At 41.5% G+C, this 24775-nt stretch overlaps 1 protein-coding gene across 3 annotated transcripts; it reads left to right on the forward strand.

The window, feature by feature from the left end:
* Positions 1–92: 92 nt before the first annotated feature.
* On the forward strand, positions 93–24721 carry LOC112263633 (CTD small phosphatase-like protein 2-B). 3 transcript variants are annotated; one of them, XM_042330876.1, is made up of 14 exons: positions 450–935; positions 3867–3940; positions 9524–9714; positions 12523–12661; positions 12803–12967; positions 13235–13468; positions 13585–13678; positions 18760–18871; positions 19201–19287; positions 19492–19554; positions 19669–19748; positions 20034–20160; positions 21592–21687; positions 21928–24721. In XM_042330876.1, exons 3-14 carry the CDS (start codon positions 9547–9549, stop codon positions 21991–21993), a joined length of 1431 nt encoding a protein of 476 aa, XP_042186810.1. In that variant the 5' UTR covers positions 450–935; positions 3867–3940; positions 9524–9546; the 3' UTR covers positions 21994–24721. The 3 variants fall into 3 exon arrangements, with proteins under 3 accessions (XP_042186809.1, XP_042186810.1, XP_024295868.2); XM_042330875.1 differs by lacking the exons at positions 450–935; positions 3867–3940 and adding an exon at positions 93–222; XM_024440100.2 differs by lacking the exon at positions 3867–3940 and having other exon boundaries at positions 452–935.
* Positions 24722–24775: the final 54 nt, after the last annotated feature.

Below are 24775 nucleotides of genomic sequence, written 5' to 3' on the forward strand. Positions count from 1 at the left end.
CCTCTCTATTGTAATAAAATCCATATCAACAGATTATCTTGATTTAGTTCAAATGCCCATAAAGCCACCGTAACATTTCTAGTATTTTACTCGCTCAACATTCGTAAGCGTTATTAGTCTGCATAGAAGACCCCAAAAGATCAGGCAATTGCAAGAAAATACCCGGGAGGGAAGAGACCTCGAAAAGAACCACACGCATGGGTGATTCAGGACCAGGTAACGGTATGTACTGTCAGAGTATCTCTGGACTACTGTTTTTCAAATAAAAGGGGTGTGAGTTCATGTGCACAAGCAAAGGAAACGGAGTTATATTACGCTGGCCCGGGTTGAACCGGGCAATGGCCCGGCACATCATAGGGCGAAAGCGGGAGGGTGGAGCGCCCTTCTCAAATCAAATAGTAATCTGCGCCGTTTGGTCATGTTAGCATGGTGCATCGTCCAGAAACATCTCTTTTCTAGTTTTCATTGGGAAGGCAGGTAAAGGGTTTATATCTAAAGCAATCACTGTTGAATGTGAAAACACATAACTCGACTTAGAACTCGTGCATTACTTTTGTTTTGAGCCGACTCGCTGTCCGCCAGAGCGGGGCACCTGGATCACGCCCGGAAGCAGTCCGGTTCCACAATGAATGCAATCACTTCACAGAACATTCCTCTCACCGGGATAACCCGGGCCAGATAAACGAACCACCTCATTGACGCCTCTGGCTCAAGCGGTCCTCTGTCATCCGGGTATCTGCCATCGAGAGAGTGTGGGTGAGGAGGCGGGAAATGGCGTCTGGGAGCACATCGCAGTATCAGCTACTAGACCGTTCATAAAAACAGCAAAGCAGAGAGGAAATAAGAAGAAAAAGAAGCAGCTGCTGTCCGCACCGTGGCAGCCAGCAGTGCTTGATCAGTCAACTCGCTTTCTAGATAAGGTGGAGTACTGTAAAGTAAGTAGGGATTATTTCAAGCGTCTTTCAGCATGTGTCAATGACGTACAAATAAATATTTTCCTTTCTCGCCCCCAAGGCATGGACAAAAACTATCTACAGTAGCTAGCCAGCCAATTTGACCCTATGTCTTGCAACAATCTCGGCCTCCTGGTTTGATAACATGTACCATTTCGCAGCGGAAAATTACTGAATGTTTTTGTAAATGTTGGTTTGATTTCTTCTACATTTACAAGTCTTGGCTAACTATTGCCTAAGACAGCTAATTGACTAGATCCATGTTGCCAAGCTAGGTAGCTAACTAATCAGCTAGCAAAGTTTAGGTAGTAGTAGTAGTAGTGATAGCTAATTAAGTTTAGCTAATGTTAGTTAGCTAGTCAAATGTGCCTTTGGACAGAAGGGGCTAAATATTGATTGTCCAGCCTCTCACAACCTAAGTTTAATTTCGCTAGCTAGATGTTCTAACAGCTAACTGCATAGCTAAACCGCTAACATTTCTCAGTTGAAAATGGACAGTGAGAAATGGCAGGTACAGTAGCTAGTTATCTAGGTGCTGTGTTTTTTGCTAGCTAGCGGGGTAGCCGCCACGGCTAGCTAACGTGAACTAACATCGCGCGCTACTTTCGAACGATGTTCGTTACTTGCTAGCAGCGAACTGGCGTGATGTTTAGCTAGTTAGTTACTATTGGCGTCCTGCTTTTACGGCCTTCTACCTGGGCACGAGTGGTCGGTAGCAAGCTTTAATTTCCCGCCCACTTTCTGTATACAAGCCTGCTTAGGGCTGCCCGTCCATGGACATAGAAAAAGTTAGTTGGTTAGGTTAGCTGTGGAACAAATGCGAAAGCTTGACATGTTTTCTTTTGAATTGTAACCAGCTTTGACCCATTACACGATGGAGTCAGTAACATTTTGAACAGTGACAATTCGATTAACTTGCCAGAAGACTGTCTAGTTAGCTAACTAGCTATTTCAATTAAGTGTGCGTGGTGTTCCCACTTGCCACCCATGTTGATCGACCATCTCCTCATCTAACCATACCTTCCACTTGTTATGGAACGATGCACCGCCACCACCAAACGATTACCAGTGAGGGCGAATGAATGGGCTGCTGCAGTCACTATGGGTACTCTTTCTAGAGCCCCCAATTAAAGTCAATGTAGCAATTAGACCAGTAAAAATAAATGTATTGTCATAGCCGTGGTATACAGTATGAAAAACCACAGTTTTCAGCCAATCGGCATTCAGGGCAATAATAGCAATAAAGCACCTCGTGGTATATGGCCAATATACATACCACTAGGGCTGTATCCAGGCTCTCGTGTTGCATCGTGCTTAAGAACAGCCCATGGTTATGGTATATTGGACATTACTACACCCCCCCGTGCCTTACTGCTTAAATATACATGGGTTTTAACTCTAAAATATATTTGTTTACAATTTATGCTCCCCGCATATAAGGAAAGCCCTGAACGCAAGATTGTAATTTCTGTGATTCACTTGGGGGAGGAACATATTGCCTGTAGCTTACTGTACATGGTGGGGGAACATAGTCTGTCTGTAGTCTACTGTACACGATGGAGGAATATATTGTCTGTCTGTAGTCTACTGTACATGGTGGGAGAACATATTGTCTGTCTGTAGTCTACTGTACATGGTGGGGGAACATATTGCCTGTAGTCTACTGTACATGGTGGGGGAACATATTGTCTGTCTAGTCTACTGTACATGGTGGGGGAACATATTGTCTGTCTAGTCGACTGTACATGATGGAGGAACATATTGTCTGTAGTCTACTGTACATGGTGGAGGAACATTGTCTAGCCTACTGTACATGGAGGAACATATTGTCTGTAGTCTACTGTTCATGGTGGAGGAACATATTGTCTGTAGTCTACTGTTCATGGTGGAGGAACATATTGTCTGTAGTCTACTGTTCATGGTGGAGGAACATATTGTCTGTAGTCTACTGTGCACGATGGAGGAACATTGTCTAGCCTACTGTACACGGTGGAGGAACATATTGCCTGTAGTCTACTGTTCATGATGGAGGAACATGTTGCCTGTAGCCTACTGTACACGGTGGAGGAACATATTGCCTGTAGCCTACTGTACACGGTGGAGGAACATATTGCCTGTAGCCTACTGTACACGGTGGAGGAACATTGCCTGTAGCCTACTGTATATGGTGAGCTGTTTGTGGCACTTCCTCTTTAATATGGAAAACACATTTTCTAAAATATTGACACAATTACAATCTTTATAGAAGAAATGTAATTTAATCAATTATATGTGGAAATATTTATTTGTGTCAACATACTTGCGTGAACTAAAGCATGTTAGTTTTCAGTGTTATTTAGATGATGTGAGCAAAATCTGTTAAAGCTAGCCAACGTTAGCATAGCTCTTTCACTTACCTGCTTGACTTCCATGCTAACTGAAGCCCATGATGATGCTCATGCTCGGCTGGTGCTGCTGCCTGTTTTGAGGTGCTTTAAAGCCACATTGATGGTAGGTGCACCATCCACTTTGAGAAGCAACTTCTTGCTGAAATACTCCTTCCATTGTTGATAGCTGTGGAAGTTCTCAGGGATGAAATGTGACCTGCAAATTAAGTAAATGCCCAGTTTATTCCCTCTCACTAATCCCACTTTTTACAAAGTTTTACATTCATCGTGTGACGCTGACCGTGGGGCGTTGTGGTATTTTCTTTCTGAAGTTAGTTTATTTGGAGACCTCTAAAAGTTGAGTTTGATCAACATTATAATATAACAATTGGTTTAACAGTTTGTAATTTGGGAATGTTTTCTTGGGGTGCTCTAAATCTATATGCATTTCTGGCATTGAGAAATAAGTGCTATACAACTTACATTGTGCATCTGAGTTTGTCATACTAAATTAAAATATTGAAGTTGCCATATTTTATTATTTTAGGTTGTGGTACCTTCCTTGATGTGGACAATGTGTTACTACATTACGCAAGCTCACATTTTGAACACATCATATCGGTGAGTAACATGGAGTGTTGGTGGTTAATCCAAACTGAATATTAATACTCAGTTTGGAAACCAGATCAACTCAAGATTGGTCTTGATGCAAACAATTTAACTGAACTTTTCATGCATTCCTTGGAAAATTATTCATTTGGTCATACTCTAGGGCAGGGCTATTCAACTGGCTCTTTATCAATTTAGAATGGCCCTTTGATACATTTCTGAACATTCATATAAAAAAAGCAAACCATTTCCAGCATAAATTGGATTTTTAGTACCAAAAGGAGCCCTCGTTCAATATTCTCCAATGGAATAATTTTTTTCCTGTAGTCCTGCCCATTAAGTGCTGTCAATTAATATCACCTTACATACCAGTTACAGCCAATCAGCGCTGCTAACAGCGGTACAGGATCTTTCTGCCCGCCTATCGGCTCTTTCACCACAGATGAGATCACTACACCAGAGCGTGTTTTGTGCTTAACTCGGCTGTGAGTTAAAAAACGACCATTAACTTTATCCGATCAACATCCTAGCCTGCAACATTGCTTGTTTTGTTGTCTGCTGAGCATCATGATCTATTTTTACGCAATGATGTTCGATGGCTAAGAAAGGGTAATGCGCTCGAGAGCATTGTGATCTTTGGGAGGAGATGGTTGCTTTTCTCCGTGATTGCCGCCAGAAGAAAGCCAACAAATATCTAGTGAAAATGCTTGAGCTCGTATCACGTTTTGTTTTTGTGACATCTTCAATCAATTGAATTGACTTAATTTGGGACTACAGGGGAGGGATGAAATAGCCATTGACATGATTGGTAAAACAGACTTGTTATTTTCTCCTGATTTAAGCTCAAACAAAACCTTCCATTTTCTCTTCACTGCACAACTATATTCAGCCATTAGTACAAATCACTCCTGTAATGTTGGAGTTTTTAGATGAACTGAAAGCAAACTCAGAAAATGTTGTAAAGTTAGTCCCTACAGATGAGGTGGTGCTTTTTCATTAACGCATTTGTTTTTAAAAAGCACTCTAGTATAATGGTGTGTGTGTGTGAGTAGCTAGCATCTAGCTACTATAGAGGTTGTTTTCTTTGTAGCATGTGTAACAGCTGGTTGTAATTTCAGAAATCTGGGGGCAGTGAAAATGGATAGTCTACTATACTTTTTTGAAATATAGCTTTATCCACAACCTTACTTGATGTGTGTATTATATATCCATAGATTTCCTTTGTTCTTAGAAAGAAAGAGAAATAAGGAAATCCTCTTCTCCCAGTATAGTGTTTCTGGCGCTACCGGCTGCAGCCTTGGGTTGTTGGAAGCTGTGAATGAGTCATGCTTTGAGATGGTAAAAAATAGGCATGCTATGACTGGAGGAACTGTATGTGTGATTCGTCTTCATTGGCTCTTGCATCCATGCTGAGTTCTGTTGGCACAATTGAGGCATGACGTTTCTGCTGCATTGGAAGATTTGCTTGCTCTTTGTATGGTTTAGCCCAGGGGTATCAAACTCAATCAGCACATGGGCCATATTGGAAGAAAAAAAAACACAGCTTATAGTTTGTTTTTACAAAAACCGTGCCTACAACTGTGACCCAAACTGGCCATTTTTTTCTCTCAAAAAATAGGGCTCTTTATAAAAACCACTTATGTTCATAGGATGCTTTATAGCATTTTAACATATTAAATAATATTTGTCCAGCCTTTGCTGCTATGCTTGCAGATGTGATTTAACTCCAAATAACAAAAACATAACTAGGTAGTTGTAGCCTAGCCTACTGCTCAAATGCTGTCGTAGGCCTACATTTCTCCTTTGCATGGTGTTTTATTGAAATGTTTGGCATTTTGGTTATTCGTTCTTACGCTTAAATAAATGCCAACAAAGATTGTTTTCTGTAGGCTACCGCAATGATCAGTTGGAACTGACACTTGACATGGCCTACCACACCTTTTAAACTTTTGGTCCGGTAGATTCGGTCACTGCCATTTAGTGATATGATACAGCATTTTTGTGTGTGTGGCAATGCACTGCGGTTTGGTGTGCATCGTGTTGGCAGTGCTTCCTGTGACTTGTAGTGCAGTGCATCATGGGCGGTATGGAAAGCGGGCCAAAATGAATTGACACCCCAAATCAGTGCGCTGGCTGGATTCGGTCCATGGGCCTTGTTTGATGCTTGGCTTAGCCTAACCGAGAGCTAGGTCGTTCCTTCATTCGTAAATAATCTTATTTACTGGCTATATTATTATCTAGGCGTAACATTTTTTTAGTCTCTGGATTTGAAGTGTTTTTTAAAATCTGATTTGTAGCTAACCTCTGCATTGCATTGCTCACACTGGCACCCCTGTGCCCATGGGGCTTGCAGTCATTACAAGGACACTAAATGCTGTCATATTACATCAATAGTGCCACATAACATCACTGTTATGCTAGTTCAACATAACAGCTGTTGCTTCGTCACGGTGAAGACTAGTGTTCATTTGGAAATAATCCTTCCTGTGACTTGTATTGAATAATTCTGGCTACTTGTCTTGTGTCTATGTAAATATTGTTGAAGGCACATACGTTTCCCGAAACCCTGCCCTGTAATCAACTGCTAATTTGATGTGGGTAGTGAAATAAAAAATTGTCCATCACATGTTTTGACAAGGGATGGAAACTTTACATTAGTGACTGAAAAAAGGGATGTTGTGTTCACATTCCTCAAGGTTTATCTGAGAAGTAAATGGACTTAGTTATATTAGGATCTGTTGAGAAAGTGTGTTCATTGTATAGACCAGGCCCCGTGGTAATGTAATGCAGATGTAGTGAAGCAGTGGGTTTCTCTGCAGTGCAATAGGAGTGGTGGGTAGAGAGAGCTGTGTGTCCACTGTCTGGCATGGTGCCTGATAGGTCCTGGACATGTCTGAACACATTTTCAGCCAGTTATGTAATGTAGGATGCTGACCAAATCTTGCTTTGCAAAATGCACTTTATTATTTCCTCAAGAGCTTGCGCGTCAATGGGTGTCTGTAGCCAAGTGCGAAAATAGAACCTGGTTCAATTTTAGATGCGTGAAGTGCTGCAAGTACCGCCTTTCCCATCTCCTCGTTGGTGTTTAGGAGCATTCTAACCCATGTGGGTGATTTTGAAAGAAGAATGAGGTCCACACTCCACTCGGTTGTAGTAATGCACCTTAAAGTTGCCATATATAATCCACAGCGAAATAAACGAGGAGTGATGAATCAAAGAAAACAAATTAATGTGGTTTCGCCTTTTTTACCTGTGGAAAAATTGTTGGAGAAGAGAAACTAAGATTATTACTCACAATGGTTGAAATTCTACAAAGATCCAGCAAAAAAAAGACCATGAACATTTCAGGTAAAATAACCCACTGTTTATCTCCCAGGACGATAAGCTAGCCAAATGTCCATGCATGTTTCGACCTGTCCCCAAATTTAATATACAGTGGGGCAAAAAAGTATTTAGTCAGCCACCAAATGTTCAAGTTCTCCCACTTAAAAAGATGAGGCCTGTAATTTTCATCATATGTACACTTCAACTCTGAAAGACAAAATGAGAAAAAAAAATCCCATTGTAGGATTTTTTAAAAATGAATTTATTTGCAAATTGTTGGAAAACAAGTATTTGGTCAATAACAAAAGTTTATCTCAATACTTTGTTATATACCCTTTGTTGGCAATGACAGAGGTCAAACGTTTTCTGTAATTCTTCACAAGGTTTTCACACACTGTTGCTGGTATTTTGGCCCATTCCTCCATGCAGATCTCCTCTCGAGCAGTGATGTTTTGGGGCTGTTGCTGGGCAACACAGACTTTCAACTCCCTCCAAAGATTTTCTATGGGGTTGAGATCTGGAGACTGGCTAGGCCACTCCAGGACCTTGAAATGCTTCTTACGAAGCCACTCCTTTGTTGCCCAGGCGGTGTGTTTGGGATCATTGTCATGCTGAAAGACCCAGCCACGTTTCATCTTCAATGCCCTTGCTGATGGAAGGAGGTTTTCACTCAAAATCTCACGATACATGGCCCCATTCATTCTTTCCTTTACACGGATCAGTCGTCCTGGTCCCTTTGCAGAAAAACAGCCCCAAAGCATGATGTTTCCACCCCCATGCTTTACAGTAGGTATGGTGTTCTTTGGATGCAACTCAGCATTCTTTGTCCTCCAAACATGATGAGTTGAGTTTTTAACAAAAAGTTATATTTTGGTTTCATCTGACCATATGACATTCTCCCAATCTTCTTCTGGATCATCCAAATGCTCTCTAGCAAACTTCAGACGGGCCTGGACATGTACTGGCTTAAGCAGGGGGACACGTCTGGCACTGCAGGATTTGAGTCCCCGGCGGCGTAGTGTGTTACTGATGGTAGGCTTTGTTACTTTGGTCCCAGCTCTCTGCAGGTCATTCACTAGGTCCCCCCGTGTGGTTCTGGGATTTTTGCTCACCGTTCTTGTGATCATTTTGACCCCACAGGGTGAGATCTTGCGTGGAGCCCCTGATCAAGGGAGATTATCAGTGGTCTTGTATGTCTTCCATTTACTAAGAATTGCTCCCACAGTTGATTTCTTCAAACCAAGCTGCTTACCTATTGCAGATTCAGTCTTCCAAACCTGGTGCAGGTCTACAATTTTGTTTCTGGTGTCCTTTGACAGCTCTTTGGTCTTGGCCATAGTGGAGTTTGGAGTGTGACTGTTGGAGATTGTGGACAGGACAGTCTTTTATACTGATAACAAGTTCAAACAGGTGCCATTAATACAGGTAACGAGTGGAGGACAGAGGAGCCTCTTAAAGAAGAAGTTACAGGTCTGTGAGAGCCAGAAATATTGCTTTTTTTGTAGGTGACCAAATACTTATTTTCCACTATAATTTGCAAATAAATTAATTAAAACTCCTACAATGTGACTTTCTGGATTTTTTCCCTTCTCATTTTGTCTGTCATGGTTGAAGTGTACCTATGATGAAAATTACAGGCCTCTCATCTTTTCAAGTGGGAGAACTTGCACAATTGGTGGCTGACTAAATACTTTTTTGCCCCACTGTAGTTGGTTTTGATATTGAACCTGTCAGGTGGGAATAGTTCAAAATCAACATGTGCAGGCGCAGAGCTGGTTTGGTCAGCATGTAAGAGTAAGTACAGGTGGGGGGTTGTGCTCCTTGAGAGAAGAGAGTTGTGGTTACTTACAGTAAATCAGTTTCCTTGTGCATGTTTTTTTCGTTAATGAAACCCATAGGTCCATCTTATCTCTAATGTCCTCATACTTTTTGATCAATTTGTCCCGTCAGATAAACACATTCACTGAAATAGTCTTGAGTACTCAGTTGTCGGGCCGTGTGATGGGTCTTTGGCTCACTGAGTCAGCAATGTACTGTGATGCAAAGGAAATGGTGTCTTGAATGCAAGCAGATGTTAGCAGCAGCACTTTTACTGCTGGTGTTTTTTTGTTCACTGAGGGTTTTCAAATCACCAGCTTGTCCAGGTCTTTTTAGCTGTTAGGCTGTATGTTATGTGAACCCATGAAGAGGGGGGAAAATCAGGTCTTACACTAACGTTTTTTCCCCCTTTCTCCCCCCCATTTTGTCCCCTTTGCCCTATCTGTCCTCCAGTCTTACATGTGGCTCTTAAAACAATGAGGCTGAGAATGCGGAAGGCATCTCAGCAGTCGAGCCCTGCCCATGCGCCCCGCCCATCCCGAACCAAGCGGAGGCATTCAGAAGTGGAGGAGTGCACACCGACAGGTGGCGGGAGAGGTCTGCTGTCCACCATTAAGAAATTAATCAGAGGAAATGCTGTCAAGGTGAGCCGTCTCTCTGTTATGTCTCCGAAATGGCATCCTATTCCTTATATAGTACACTACTTTTGACCAGTGCCCTGTGAGTCTTGGTCAAAAGTAGGGCACTAGATAGTGAATAGGGTGCCATCTCGGGATGGTAACATTCCCCCCTCAAACATTCCACAGCTGTTTGATAACTAAAGTTACATGCAGTCCTTAGTTTAACATCTTAGCAACGTGTTATGTTAGCAGCACCTTTTTGCACCCCACACACACACACACCCCCTAGACCTTTATTTAGCCCCTGTCCAGATGTAAGAAGTAAAGCCTGTTTCAGTACCCCCAGTGTCATGTTTCCCTAGAAATGCATGGTGGAATGCAGCTTGTCTTAGAACTCTAGCAGTGTTCTAATTTTAGCGGTGGCTCTAGAGATTGCAGAAGGATAGTAGGTTGTGGGGCTGTACATTGTTATACATATGGTGATAGGATTACAACACATACATATTAACAAACCTAATTTAACATGATCATCAAACTATAGCAGGGTTCCCCAACTGGCGGGTCAGATTTGGCTTGCAGGTGGTTTAATTTGTTTTCTGAGCCCCATTGCCCCCATTGTTGGACATAATAGACTGTAAAATCACCAGGAAATCTGCTCCAAGAGGTTTTAATTTAGGAAATATTTTCTCAAGTATTCCCACGCATGGAGAGATGTGAAGGCATACAAATGTGAACAGGTTGGAATGATGTTTTAGTCATATTATATATTTTTGGAGCTTATTGTGGTCAATTTGCAGCCTACAAGTTATTTGTAATTATGTTCTTGCCCCCTGACCATTCACTGAAGAAAAAATTGTCCCGCGGCTGAATCTAGTTGATGATCCTTGAAATATAGTGTGCTATAAGTGTAGCATGTTGTTCATTTAACCAATGAATAACATGAGTTCCTATTTTACCATGGATTTCTTCAAGTTAATTATTTTAAGCTAAGTTCATTATTTATTCAGCCAGCCATAGGTTGCAGATGGAATAGGAAGCTTATATCCTGTATTTATGTATTAGTAGGCTGAAACATCATTATAAGTCAAAGTTCATTTAAAAACATGTAACCTACCAATTTACAAGGTGCAGTCTGGTCCAGTCATTCAACGCGATGGCCTTGCCCATGTGTACACCGTGATCGTTATGCACACTTAATGCTCCTCGTTCAGGCCCCAAGCGGCTAAAGCTTCTCTTAACCCCAGAGCTATGGTTTTTTTTCTTGTTATCTCTGGGGAAGTACCCTATGATGTTTGCAAGCACAGACCTTTCAGTTGAAACTCCTTATCAATAAAATGTAGCCTACTGTCAAACTAATGTAGGGCTTGGTTGTTATTATTAGTGATGGGGGGGGGGATAATTACATATTGGGTTATTTGTAACGCTATATCGAATTGTTTTGACTATTACAATATTATTTTTGCTCTAGTTGGCTGTACTTGCACGAACTCCAGCATTTTCCCCTCACAGCTCGTTCGATATCTTTTTAAAATAATTTTAGTTTTTCATCACTTATTTCCTTGACTGTTCAACTCGTTTTGTCATGGCTCTCTTATCCCTCTGCAGCATACATATGGGCAGCAATATGTTTGGCACATTGAATAGCAATAAAAATCAGTGACGAATTGCAATACATACGTATCGACACCAAAGTAGAGTGATAATATCACATTGTGAGGTCCCTGGCAATTTCTATCCCTATGTTGTAATAGACCAAAGACTTGCCTATGTTGTTGTAGTAATCATGTGAGCTCTGTTTCAACTTATCCCTTAATTTTGCTATACAGCGTTGGGATGGTGACTTGAGAGATGGAATCTTGTGTCCTGTCTAGCTTGTTTATCCTCTTTTTTAATTTGTAAAAAAATAATTAATAGAAAGCTTTGCTGACTAAATGTGAATCCTTTCTTTGGCTGGGTGATTTCTATGTGTCCTACGGGATGTTTTTTCGTAGGGTGTTACCCTCGTCAATTCCTGTTTAACGTATGTGACTAGCTGTGGCTGAGGGGCTTTGTTGCTGTCGGGTGTTTTTTTTTTTTCACCATGCAATCGTCGTGAAGTAGGGGATGGTTCTTCGAACGATTGAATGCATTTGTTGTGTTGTCGCTACAACTCTGAGGCCCTTTTTGCACAACACATGCATTTGGTTGACAACGGTTTGCCTGTTGCTGGAATACTGCCAGGCCACTGAAGATGACCCCTTTGGCACCAAATCGCTGTTCTCGTTAGCATTAGCAGCACTCATGTTTCTGAGGTAAAGCCCTTTTTCTCCTCACCAGCATCTAACTGTGTGCTCTGTGGGATGATTATGATTAGCCAGCATGACTTAGAGAGAGTCCGCTTGTGATTGGTCAGCATCCTCTGTGCATGTAGAGGGTGAATGGAGTCTAGGGAATCTTATTGGCGACGGTACTGTAGTCTAGAGTGTGAAAGAACGTAGAGAATCGCAGCCTCTTGTGATATGGATATTGCACATCAATATCGCAATTTCTATCTGAATTTGATTAATCATGCAGCCCAAGTAAGTACCTAGGGTTGGCTGAAACAATATTTCAGGAGAGAAAAAATCCCTCTGGGAAGGCATATGGGTTCTTTGTCTTGGACCATTGTCACTTGGCATACTACAAGTCCATTGTACATCCAACCAGATATGAGTCAGAATTCCTTTGGCCATCTGCTAGCGGGTAGATTCAAAATTAAATGTTGAATACTTTAAGATTTTTTAAAATGTGGTTTTATTCTAAAGTTATACTTCTCCCATCAATTCTGATATGAGAGTTGTGTTTCTACTTCAGGTAGAGCAGGAGAACCCAGCAAAGAAGACACGGCTCACCTGCGACGTAGACGACAACCTGATCTCTTCCACACCACAAGGTGGCGATGCCCCCAGGAGGACCATCTCCAGGGTCAGCAGGAGAAACTCAGTCAACGGGGGTGAGTTTGGAAAAAGAGTGAACCGTTATTCTGTTCAGTAATCATACCTTGCACACCAACAAGCCTTTTTACAGGAGTTTGCATGCCTTGATAAAGCGACATATCATGTTGTTCTTACCTGCTCCTCACCCTAAACCACAGAAGCGACAAACCATGACACGAACCATGACACGAGTAGTAAGCCTGTGAAGCCCAATGGGAAGCTGGAAGAGGCGGCAGAGACTTTGACCAGTCCGCCTAGAACCACTCTCCTGGGAACCATCTTCTCTCCAGTCTTCAACTTCTTCTCACCAGCAAATAAAAATGGTAATACACCAAAATGATGCTAGGTCGAAGAGCGCCAACTACTCTGCAGAAACTTGACTTAAAATATGATAGATTGGCCTACATTGTTCCATGTTTGTCTCTAGTCACTGCATTGGTAAATGGCCTACTATATTACCTCGGTCTTCATTCAACCTTGTATGATGCTCATTTATGTTAATGTATTTTTTATATTGTGGTTAAGTCTAACTTCCCTGCAGAACTACGGTAAAAAGTAGTATAAATATAGTAATCTAATGTAATTTTCAGCCACGTCAGGTTCGGACTCCCCAGACCAGGCGTTGGAGGCTGAGGAGATCGTCAAGCAGCTGGACATGGAGACTGTGGAGGAGACACCCACCTGCACTGGCACCACCACCGAGGAAGTGTGTACGACTATGCCCCTTTACTCCAGCAACATGCTGCCCCCCCTGCAGCCCCCACACCCTCCAGAAGTACCCATCGAGGAAGAGGAGGTCGTCACAGACATGCCTCCTCTCACAGGTAGCTGGAGATAAAGAAATGTCTTCTTGGTGTAGAGTCCATGTCATTATGGACAAGGATCATGCTCACTTCTCTCTCCTGCCCATTTCTCTTGGTCTCCTCCTTCCTATCCTCAGCCCCAGACGCCCCTCCGGTGGGAGGCTATGTGGATGCACAGCCCACAGCCCCTGCAGAGGGGACATATGAGGAGGACTGGGAGGTCTTTGACCCGTAAGTACAAATCTGCTCCCTCTATGCAAAATATTCCAGCCTTAGTTAAGGCCAAAATATGAATACTTAGAATTCATATTGATCTTGTGAATATAAAAAAGGAAAATGTACTGAACAAAAATATTAACTCAACCTGCAACAATTTCGAAGCGTTACAGTTCATATAAGGAAATCAGTCAATTGAAATCAATTCATTAGGCCCTATATCTATGGATTACACATGACTAGGAATACAGACATGCAACTGTTAGTCACAGTTATTAGGGTGTGACCACTATTTGTCTCGAGACGCATGTACTTTGCATAGAGTTGATCAGGCTGTTGATTGTGGCCGGTTGTCCCACTCCTCCTCAATGATTGTGCGAAGTTTCTGGATATTGGCGGGAACTGGAACATGCTGTCATACATGTCAATCCAGAGCATCCCAAACATGCTCAATTGGTGAGTATGCAGGCCATGGAAGAACTGGGTTGTGAATTATGCTCAACCATGAGGTGATGGCAGCGGCTGAATGGCATGACAATGGGCCTCAGGATCTTGTCACTGTATCTACAGTGCATTCGGAATGCAATCAGACCCCTTCCCTTTTTCCACATTTTGTTACGTTACAGCATTCTAAAATGGATTAAGTAACAAAAAGTTCCTCATTAATCTACATACAATAACTCATAATGACAAAGTGAAAACAGGTTTAGATATTTTTGTAAATGTATTACAAATAAAAAACACCTTATTTATTTAAGTATTCAGACCTTTTGCTAGGAGACTGAAAATTGTGCTCTCTTGTAGAGGTCGACCGATTATGATTTTTCAAAGCCGATACCGATTATTGGAGGGCCAAAAACCCAGATGCCGATTAATCGGCCGATTTAAAAATATATTTATTTTATTTAAAAAAAAAAACTTTTTTTATAATAATTACAACAATACTGAATGAACACTTATTTTAACTTAATATAATACATCAATAAAATCAATTTAGCCTCAAGTAGATAATGAAATGTGTTCAATTTGGTTTAAATAATGCAAAAACAAAGTGTTGGAGAAGAACGTAAAAGTGCAATATGTGCTATGTAAGAAAGCTAACGTTTCAGTTCCTTGCTCAGAACATATGAAAGCTGGTGGTTCCTTTTAACATGAGTCTTCAATATTCCCAGGTAAGAAGTTTTAGGTTGTAGTTATTATAGGACTATTTCCCTCTATACCATTTGTATTTCATTAACCTTTGACTATTGGATGTTCTTATAGGCACTTTAGTATTGCCAGTGTAACAGTATAGCTTCCGTCCCTCTCCTCGCTCCTCCCTGGGCTTGAACCAGCAACACAACGACAACAGCCACCACATCGAAGCAGCGTTATCCATGCAGAGCCAGGGTAACAACCACCCCAAGGCTCAGAGCGAGTGAAGTTTGAAACGCTATTAGCGCGCGCTAACTAGCCAGCCATTTCACTTCGGTCACACCAGCCTCATCTCGGGAGTTGATAGGTTTGAAGTCATAAACAGCGCAATGCTTGACGCACAACGAAGAGCTGCTGGCAAAACGCACGAAAGTGCTGTTTGAATGAATGTTTACCTGCCTGCTTCTGCCTACCACCGCTCAGTCAGATACTTGTATGCTCAGTCAGATTATATGCAACGCATGACACGCTAGATAATATCTAGTAATATCATCAACCATCTGTAGTTAACTAGTGATTATGATTGTTTTTTAATAAGATAAGTTTAATGCTCGCTAACAACTTACCTTGGCTTACTGTATTTGCGTAACAGGCAGTCCGTCTCCTTGTGGAGTGCAACGAGAGAGAGGCAGGTCGTTATTGCATTGGACTAGTTAACTGTAAGGTTGCAAGATTGGATCCCCCGAGCTGACATGGTGAATATCTGTCTTTCTGCCCCTGAACGAGGCAGTTAACTTGAAATCGGCCCTAATTAATCGGCGATTCTGATTAATCGGTCGACCTCCACTCTCTTGCATCCTGTTTCCATTTCACATACTTGTTGTTTCTACAACTTGATTGGAGAGCTCTGGTGGTAAATTCAATTGGTTGGACATGATTTGGAAAGGCCCACACCTGTCTGTAAGGTCCCACAGTATGTCTGAGCAAATCCCAAGCCATGAGGTTGAAGGAATTGTCCGTAGACCAAATTGTGTTGAGACGCAGACCTGGGGAATGGTAGCAAAACATGTCTACAGCATTGAAGGTCCCCAAGAACACAGTGGCCTCCATCATTCTTAAATGGAAGAAGTTTGGAACCACCAAGACTCTTCCTAGAGCTGGCCGCCCTGCCAAACTGAGCAATCGGTGGAGAAGGGCCTTGGTCAGGGAGGTGACTAAGAACCCATGGTCACTTTGACAGACTTCCTCTGTGGAGATGGTTGTCCTTCTGGAAGGTTCTCCAATCTCTGCAGCACTCCAGAAATCAGGCCTTTATGGTAGAGTGGCCAGACAGAAGCCACTCTTCAGTAAAAGACACATGACAGCCCGCTTGGAGTTTGCCAAACGGCACCTAAAGGTTTTTCAGACCATTAGAAACAAAGTTCTCTGCTCTGATGAAACCAAGATTGAGCTCTTTGGCCTGATTGCCAAGTGTCACATCTGGAGGAAACCTGGCACCATCCCTACGCTGTAGCATGGTGGTGGCAACATTATGCTGTTGGGATGTTTTTCACCGGCAGAGACTGGGAGACTAGTCAGGATTGAGGGGAAAGGTGAACGGAGCAATGGGCAGAGCTCTTTGATGAAAACCTGCTCAGGACCTCAGACTGGGGCGAAGGTTCACCTTCCAACAGGACAACGACCCTAGGTACACAGCCAAGACAACACAGGAGTGGCTTCGGGACAAGTGGCTTCGGGATATCCTTGAGTGGCCCAGCCAGAGCCCGGACTTGAACCCGATCGAACATCTCTGGAGAGACCTGAAAATAGTTGTGCAGTGACGCTCCCCATCCAACCATCCAATCCTCCATAGGATCTGCAGAGAAGAATGTGAGAAACTCCCCAAGTACGGGTGTGTGTGTGAAGCTTGTAGCGTCATACCCAAGAAGGCCGACGGTGCTTCAACAAAGTTCTGAGCAATGTGTCTGAATACTTATGTAAATGTGATAATGTAATCCATTTTAGAAGGCTTTAATGTAACAAAGTGGGAAAAGTCAAGGGGTCTGAATACTTTCCGACTGCACCATATGTGCAGGCTGTATTACATCCGGCCGTGATGGGAGTCCCAGTGGGCGGCGCACAATTGCCCCAGAGTTGTCCTGGATTGGCTGTCATTGTAAATAAGAATTTGTTCTTAAACTGCTTAGAAAATTCCAGAAAATTATGTCATGGCTTTGGAAGCTTCTGATAGGCTAATTGACATCATTTGAGTCAATTGGGGGTGTACCTGTGGATGTATTTCAAAGCTTACCTTCAAACTCAGTGCCTCTTTGCATGACATCATGGCAAAATCAAAAGAAATCATCCAAGACCTCAGAATTTTTTTTTTGTAGACCTCCACAAGTCAGGTTCATCCTTGGGAGCAATTTCCAAACACCTGAAGGTACCACGTTCATCTGTACAAACAACAGTACGCCAGTATAAACACCATGGGACCGCGCAGCCGTCATACTGCTCAGTAAGGAGACGCATTCTGTCTCCTAGAGATGAACATACTTTGGTGAGCAGAGTGCAAATCAATCCCAGAACAACAGCAAAGGACCTTGTGATAATGCTGGAGGAAACGGGTACAAAAGTATCTATATCCACAGTAATACGAGTCCTATATCGACATAACCTGAAAGGCTGCTCAGCAAGGAAGATGCCAGTGCTCCAAAACCGCCATGAAAAAGCTAGACTACGGTTTGCAACTGCACATGGGGACAAAGACGTACTTTTTGGCAAATTGTCCTCTGGTCTGATGAAACAAAAATAGAACTGTTTGGCCATAATGACGTTATGTTTGGAGGAAAAAGGGGAGGCTTGCAAGCTGAAAAACACCATCCCAACCGTGAAGCACGGGGGTGGCAGCATCATGTTGTGGTGCTTTTCTGCAGGAGGGACTGGTGCACTTCACAAAATAGATGGCATCATGAGGTAGGAAAATAATGTGGATATATTGAAGCAACATCTCAAGACATCAGTTAAAGTTAAAGCTTGGTCGCAAATGGGTCTTCCAAATGGATAATGACCCCAAGCATACTTCCAAAGTTGTGGCAAGATGGCTTAAGTTAAACAAAGTCAAGGTATTGGAGTGGCCATCAAAGCCCTGACCTCCATCCTATAGAAATTTGAAGGCAGAACTGAAAAGGCGTCTGCGAGGAGGACTACAAACCTGACTCCATTACACCGGCTCTGTCAGGAGGAATGGGCCAAAATTCACCCAACTTCTTGTGGGAAGCTTGTGGAAGGCTACTGTAAAATGTTTGACCCAAGTTAAACAATTTAAAGGCAGTGCTACCAAATACTAATTGAGTGTATGTAAACTTCTGACCCACTGGGAATGTGATGAAAGAAATTAAAGCTGAAATAAATCACTCTACTATTATTATGACCTTTCACATTCTTAAAATAGTGGTGATCCTAACTGACCTAAAATAGGACATTTTTACTCTGATTAAATGTCAGGAATTGTGGAACTATGTAAATGTATTTGGCTAAGGTGAATGTAAACTTCCGACTTCAACTGTACCTGCAGTCAGCATACCAACTGCACGATTCCTTAACTTGAGACATCTGTGACATTGTTGTGGCAACTGCACATTTTAGAGTTGCTTTTTGTCCCCCAGCACAAGGTGCACCTGTGTAATGATCATGCTGTTTAATCAGCTTCTTGATATGCCACACCTGTCAGGTGGATGGATTATCTTGGCAAAGAAATGCTCACTAACAGGGATGTAAACAAATTTCTGCTCAACTTGAGTATTAAGCTTTTTGTGCTCATGGAACTTTTCTGGGATCTTTTATTTCAGCTCATGAAACATGGGACCAACACTTTACATGTTGCGTTTTATATTTTTGTTCAGTGTCGTTTAGTTGTTGTGTGATTTCATTGAAAGTCCTGTATTTACCTTTTTTGAACGGTTTGATTTGGGTTTGTCCAGGTATTTCTTCATCAAGCATGTACCTCCACTGACTGAGGAACAGCTGACCAGGAAGCCTGCCCTCCCACTGAAGACCCGCAGTACGCCAGAGTTCTCCCTGGTTCTCGACCTGGTGAGTGATGATAACATGGTGCACTTCAATCCGACATCTGCATTGGCCGTGCATATTTTACAGTGATACGGCCTCTGCAGATGTCAGGGCATTCATACTTCTTGCGCTTCCCAGAGCAGATCCGGGCCGTTGAGTAAGCTGTTGTGAAGGAAGTGAGTTTGTTAATACAGCCTCCGGAGGCTCTGCAATTGTTACACCTTCCGTATGGAGCCTCCGACCACATTTTTCGGGTCAAACATATATTTATTTTTACTGTAAATGGTACTTCCACTTAACGGGTATTGTTATGGTGGTTTGCAACTTACAACTATTTTTGTGATTCCTACCAGGATGAGACATTGGTGCACTGTAGCTTGAATGAGCTGGACGATGCAGCACTAACCTTCCCGGTCCTGTTTCAAGATGTCATTTACCAGGTATACAGAAGTCCTTGATCTGACATTGAGGCGTTTCTGTTTTAAATGGGACAATTAAGCATATTACTTTTCCACCAGAGGGTGCTAAAGCTGTGCCATTGTAGACAGCCACAGGTGAAAGTCGGAGATGCAGAATCAGTTTCTAGGAGAAACGGGGGCCTCTGAATACTTTGTACAAATAACTGATACTTTGCTTGTCTGCAGGTGTATGTGCGTTTAAGGCCGTTCTTCCGAGAGTTCCTGGAGTGCATGTCTCAAATCTATGAGGTAAACTGGGCTTCCTTTTCTCTTATTTAATTGTAACAGTATATGGAAAGAGTGGTTACTTGCTTTAAGCTACTCTGAAATGAGAAATGTATTTCGTTGTCTTCTCCTTGTTAGATCATTCTCTTCACTGCCTCAAAGAAGGTTTATGCAGACAAGTTGCTCAACATCTTGGATCCCAAGAAACAGTTGGTTAGGTAAGTTTAAATGTTTATTTCTCATGATACTTTCTACCCCTTCATTTAGATGCATTGGAAGTATCAGCTGTGTTTTTGTAATAGAATACCAAGCCTTAGCTTTGACATGCATGTATAGTGTTCTGTTTGCATGTGATTGCAGTTGCTGTGTATGATTGTGGTTTTGGGGCTGGGCAATGGACACGTGCTGCCTGCATGTGATGTTCAGTTGTCAACATTGTTGTTTTGACTGAAATATTCATAGACTTTTAGGCTTTGATTTATTTTCCTCTCCACTATCCCTAGACACAGGTTATTTCGTGAGCATTGTGTCTGCGTACAAGGGAACTACATCAAGGACCTGAACATCCTTGGAAGAGACCTGTCCAAGACTGTCATCATTGACAATTCACCACAAGCCTTTGCATATCAGGTGAGCCTTTCAGCAACAAGTGACATCTGTAATAGAGGTTGACCGATTAATCGGAATGGCCGATTAATTAGGGCCAATTTCAAGTTTTCATAACAATCGGAATCGGTATTTTTGGGCGTCGATTTTTAATTTTTATATGTATTTTTTAGTTGATTTCTTACCTTTTTATTTAACTAGGTGAGTCAGTTAACACATTCTTACTTTCAATGACGGCCTAGGAACGGTGGGTTAACTGCCTCGTTCAGGGGCAGAACGACAGATTTTCACCTTGTCAGTTCGGGGGATCCAATCTTGTTAATTTACAGTTAACTAGTCCAACGCAATAACAACCTGCCTCTCTCTCGTTGCACTCCACAAGGAGTGGAGTGCAACGAATGCAGTAAGCCAAGGTAAGTTGCTAGCTAGCATTAAACTTATCTTGTAAAAAAAAAACTATTAATCACTTGTTAACTACACATGGTTGAGGATATTACTAGATATTATCTAGCGTGTTCTGCGTTGCCTATAATGTGACTGAGCATACAGGTATCTAAGTATCTGACTGAGCGGTGATCGGCAGAAGCAGGCGCGTAACATTCATTCAAACAGCACTTTCGTGCGTTTTGCCAGCAGGTCTTCGTTGTGCGTCAAGCATTGCACTGTTTATGACTTCAAGCCTATCAACTCCCGAGATGAGACTGGTGTAACCGAAATGAAATGGCTAGCTAGTTAGCGCGCGCTAATAGCGTTTCATACATCACTCGCTCTGAGCCTTCTAGTAGTTGTTCCCCTTGCTCTGCATGGGTAACACTGCTTCGAGGGTGGCTGTTGTCGTTGTGTTGCTGGTTCGAGCCCAGGGAGGAGCGAGGAAAGGGACTGAAGCTACACTGGCAATACTAAAGTGCCTATAAGAACATCCAATAGTCAAAGGTTAATGAAATACAAATGGTATAGAGGGAAATAGTCCTATAATAACTACAACCTAAAACTTCTTACCTGGGAATATTGAAGACTCATGTTAAAAGGAACCACCAGCTTTCATATGTTCTGAGCAAGGAACTGAAACGTTAGCTTTCTTACATAGCACATATTGCACTTTTACTTTCTTCTCCAACACTTTGTTTTTGCATTATTTAAACCAAATTGAACATGTTTCATTATTTACTTGAGGCTAAATTGATTTTGTTGGTGTATTATATTAAGTTAAAATAAGTGTTCATTCAGTATTGTTGTAATTGTCATTATTACAAATAAAATAAAAATTGGCAGATTCAATCGGCATTGAAAATCATAATCGGCCGACCTCTAATCTGTAACCCAACCTAGCACAGCGTAATTAAGCCTTTTTTTTTTTTTTTTTGTTTTTTTTTTGCGCATTTTAAATGATATTCAGAGAATTGATATATGCTGTTGTACAATCAATACAGAGTATACCTTCCTATATCCCTACAGCTTTCCAATGGGATTCCCATTGAGAGCTGGTTCATGGACAAAAATGACACCGAACTCCTGAAGCTTGTCCCGTTCTTGGAGAAGCTTGTTGAGCTGGTACATACAAACTACATTTTTTAAACGTGTTTTACTAATACTTGGCTAGTAATAATTTGTTTATTTGTAAGTCATACATGCTTGAGCTGTCATTGACATGTGCTTTGCGACGCCCCCAACATTCATTTTTAGTAACCCAAAGTCTTTTGTTCTCGCCACTACAGAGAAATCATCTCTTTAAATCATTGGTTTAGGTTCATATCACTGTGGTATTAATATAGTCTGTCTCCTGTGCTCCAGAATGAGGATGTGAGGCCACATGTTCGAGAACGGTTTCGTCTGCACGAGCTTCTTCCCCCAGACTGATCCCTGGAATAGATGGACAGAAGAGATAACGAATGATTGAATAAACCAACACAGACATGTAAAAAGCCCTCTTTGGATTACAACATTGCCATTACTGTTGAAGGTTTCACTTTTTCTCTCTTTTTACCCACCATAGGTTTTTTTTCTTCCCCTTTTCCCATCGATAACGACAATGCAAAGTCACATTTTTGAAGCAACATCTGGTTAAAAATAATTTACAAAGCCACACGTTTAGATCACATTACTGTGGGCAAGATCAAGACGGCTCCTCCTTTTGACTGGCTTTTTTTCCAGGAGCAGTTTCTTTCTCCCTGCTTCCTCTCGGAGGGGCCAAGGTGCTGTCTGTCTGGACTGAATGTGTTAGCTGACAGAGAAGAGGATTATACTTGCTCCCTTTGGTACTTTCATGGGACTGTTGACAGTGACACTCATTGGCTACAGATGAATTTGAACAGGAATGGCCAGTAAAGTGTGTGTGTTTTGTGTGTGGGTACATAGCTTATCTTTTCTTTCCAGCTTGGGGTTTTTACAACATTTTTACCAGTAGCCTATAGGATCTCATTATGCATTCCTCTAGCTGAATTTCTTTGTTTTGTAGACACTTGTTGTAACCGCAATGTGTTATTTTACCCCATTTCACAATGTTGCATTTGCTTTTTTCTGCCTATGTTTTATGTAGGTGTTCTCCAAGGCTGTTGATTGGAAAATAATATTGATGTTATGGTAGGATATCCCCATGCTATGTCAAAACAAATTCACAGCTTCCTGTATAATTTGTACTTCTGTTTAAACAATAGTTGGCTTTAATTAATAGGACACTTTGCCAATAACTAATCAATTAGTATCACTTTCAAGAAATTTGCATCAAGGGACAGACAGTTCGTTTGACTAAATGTTCCCCGCTTCTCAAGTGATGTGTTACTGACATTTTTTCTTTTATAGTAACATTTTTATTTGTCATTCATATATTTCAATGTATTTTTACTCAACCAAGGTTTTATTTTTATGGATATGTCTAGTATTGAATTATAACTAATGTAGATTTCACCCCTGTCTGTTACTGGGGGCAGATGGATGGATGGCTGGGTCCTGAAACAGCCCAATGTGTAGCACCACCAGCATATAAACAGCAATCCTCGTCACTGTGGTATAAACCCAACCTGCCTAGTAGTTTTTTGTTTGTTTTAGGAATTCGTTTTATTATATGGCTTTAAAGCCTTTTTAAATGCAGTAGAAAGAAGCAGCGTTATTGGAGAACCTTCGTTATGTATGTCTGGATGTTTCTGCCCAGACTTGGGAGAGTTGTAGAGAAATATACCATGATACATTGTCAGATATTGTACCTAGTACTTGTTATTTCATGCGGCCTAACCAGATCATAGACACTTTATTGATGACAAACTGTAAGGAAAAAATTACACCTAAAACGGTTACCGTACCATGTCCATTTGGCCCTTTTGTTGATATTATGGACTTGTACATTAGCTGGTCATGTATATGGTGCCATACAAACCTCCTTCCTAACATGATCAAACATCACCACCCATGTCGTCTTTTTTTTTCTCTCTCTCTTTGGAAGTGTTTTAAGTCGGAGACAATCAAGCCTCTAATATCAAAACACTCAAATCGGAATGGAAATTCTGGTCCATTTGCTCTGTTCTTGTTCTAAATTTAATTGTGCCATGCGAACAAAGTTGTTAGGTGAATCCAACTGTGCCCTATCCCAGCTAATCATGCATATCATTTTGCCAAACATCTGAAGGACTGAGGGTTAAAACCTAGAATGCCTGTTCTCTCATTGCCTTTCTGGAAATCATCGCCCTATAAAACTGAACTGACAGACGAGTTACACTACAGGGCGCATAGTTTAGTTTTTTGCCGACGCTATATATTTCCAGACTATGAATGTAATTTTTTCCCCACACTTGATCCCAAAATGGGGGGAATTAACTAATCAAAAGTCCATGATCCAAAGGATCTATCAATTTCTTAGATTTTTGCTGCTTTGAACGGTGCACATTGATTAAAATTTTTCACCATTCTAAAAATATATATATAATGGACACCCTATTCTATAGCATTTTCAAATATGCAGCCCTATCCATACCCACTTTAGCGGTTGGTTGAGAGTTGGCCCCATAAGCCTGACATGGCCCCTAGGGGGATGAACCTGCTCCTTAAAGGGGGCCTGGCACTTCTATCAAGGGAGAGCTTACTTTGTAATTGTTTAAGGATGGGCTATTTGACATGTACATCCAGTTCATTTTTATGTGAATTATACCTGTTTTTTATTGTACAATGGATATTGTACAATACATGCAGCTTTGCGTTAAAAGAAAATCCTTAAAGGAAAATCTTTTTGTATTTTTTATTTCAAAAGGCATGTCCTCTACTTTTTAAATGTATTCATTAAGATTGAACTTCACATCAGATGGAGTGTTTTTCTTACAAATATCTGTGTATGTTTAGTTAGGGCAGTGTCACTGAACTGTTAGAAACCTAGCATGTATGTACAGAATCTTGTTTTGTGGGGAAGTCCTGAATTAAATTTTAATCTTGGAACTTTTTCTGCAGAAAAGAGCAACTGTGTTAATGAACTTTTTTTCAATTTCCATTAAGGTGTATTTAAAATGTATTTTTAAATGCTTAAAATGACATCTTTGTTAACCATGTTGTAAAATGTACATACCCAATTGTATTGAACAACGTTTTAAAGTTAAACCATCCAGCATGCTGTTTTTCTTTCCTATTGAACATGGTATTGTAACTCTTGGTAGTTTAT

Source organism: Oncorhynchus tshawytscha, linkage group LG12 (genome assembly GCF_018296145.1).
Source record: "Oncorhynchus tshawytscha isolate Ot180627B linkage group LG12, Otsh_v2.0, whole genome shotgun sequence".
NCBI classification, from domain to species: Eukaryota; Metazoa; Chordata; class Actinopteri; order Salmoniformes; family Salmonidae; genus Oncorhynchus; species Oncorhynchus tshawytscha.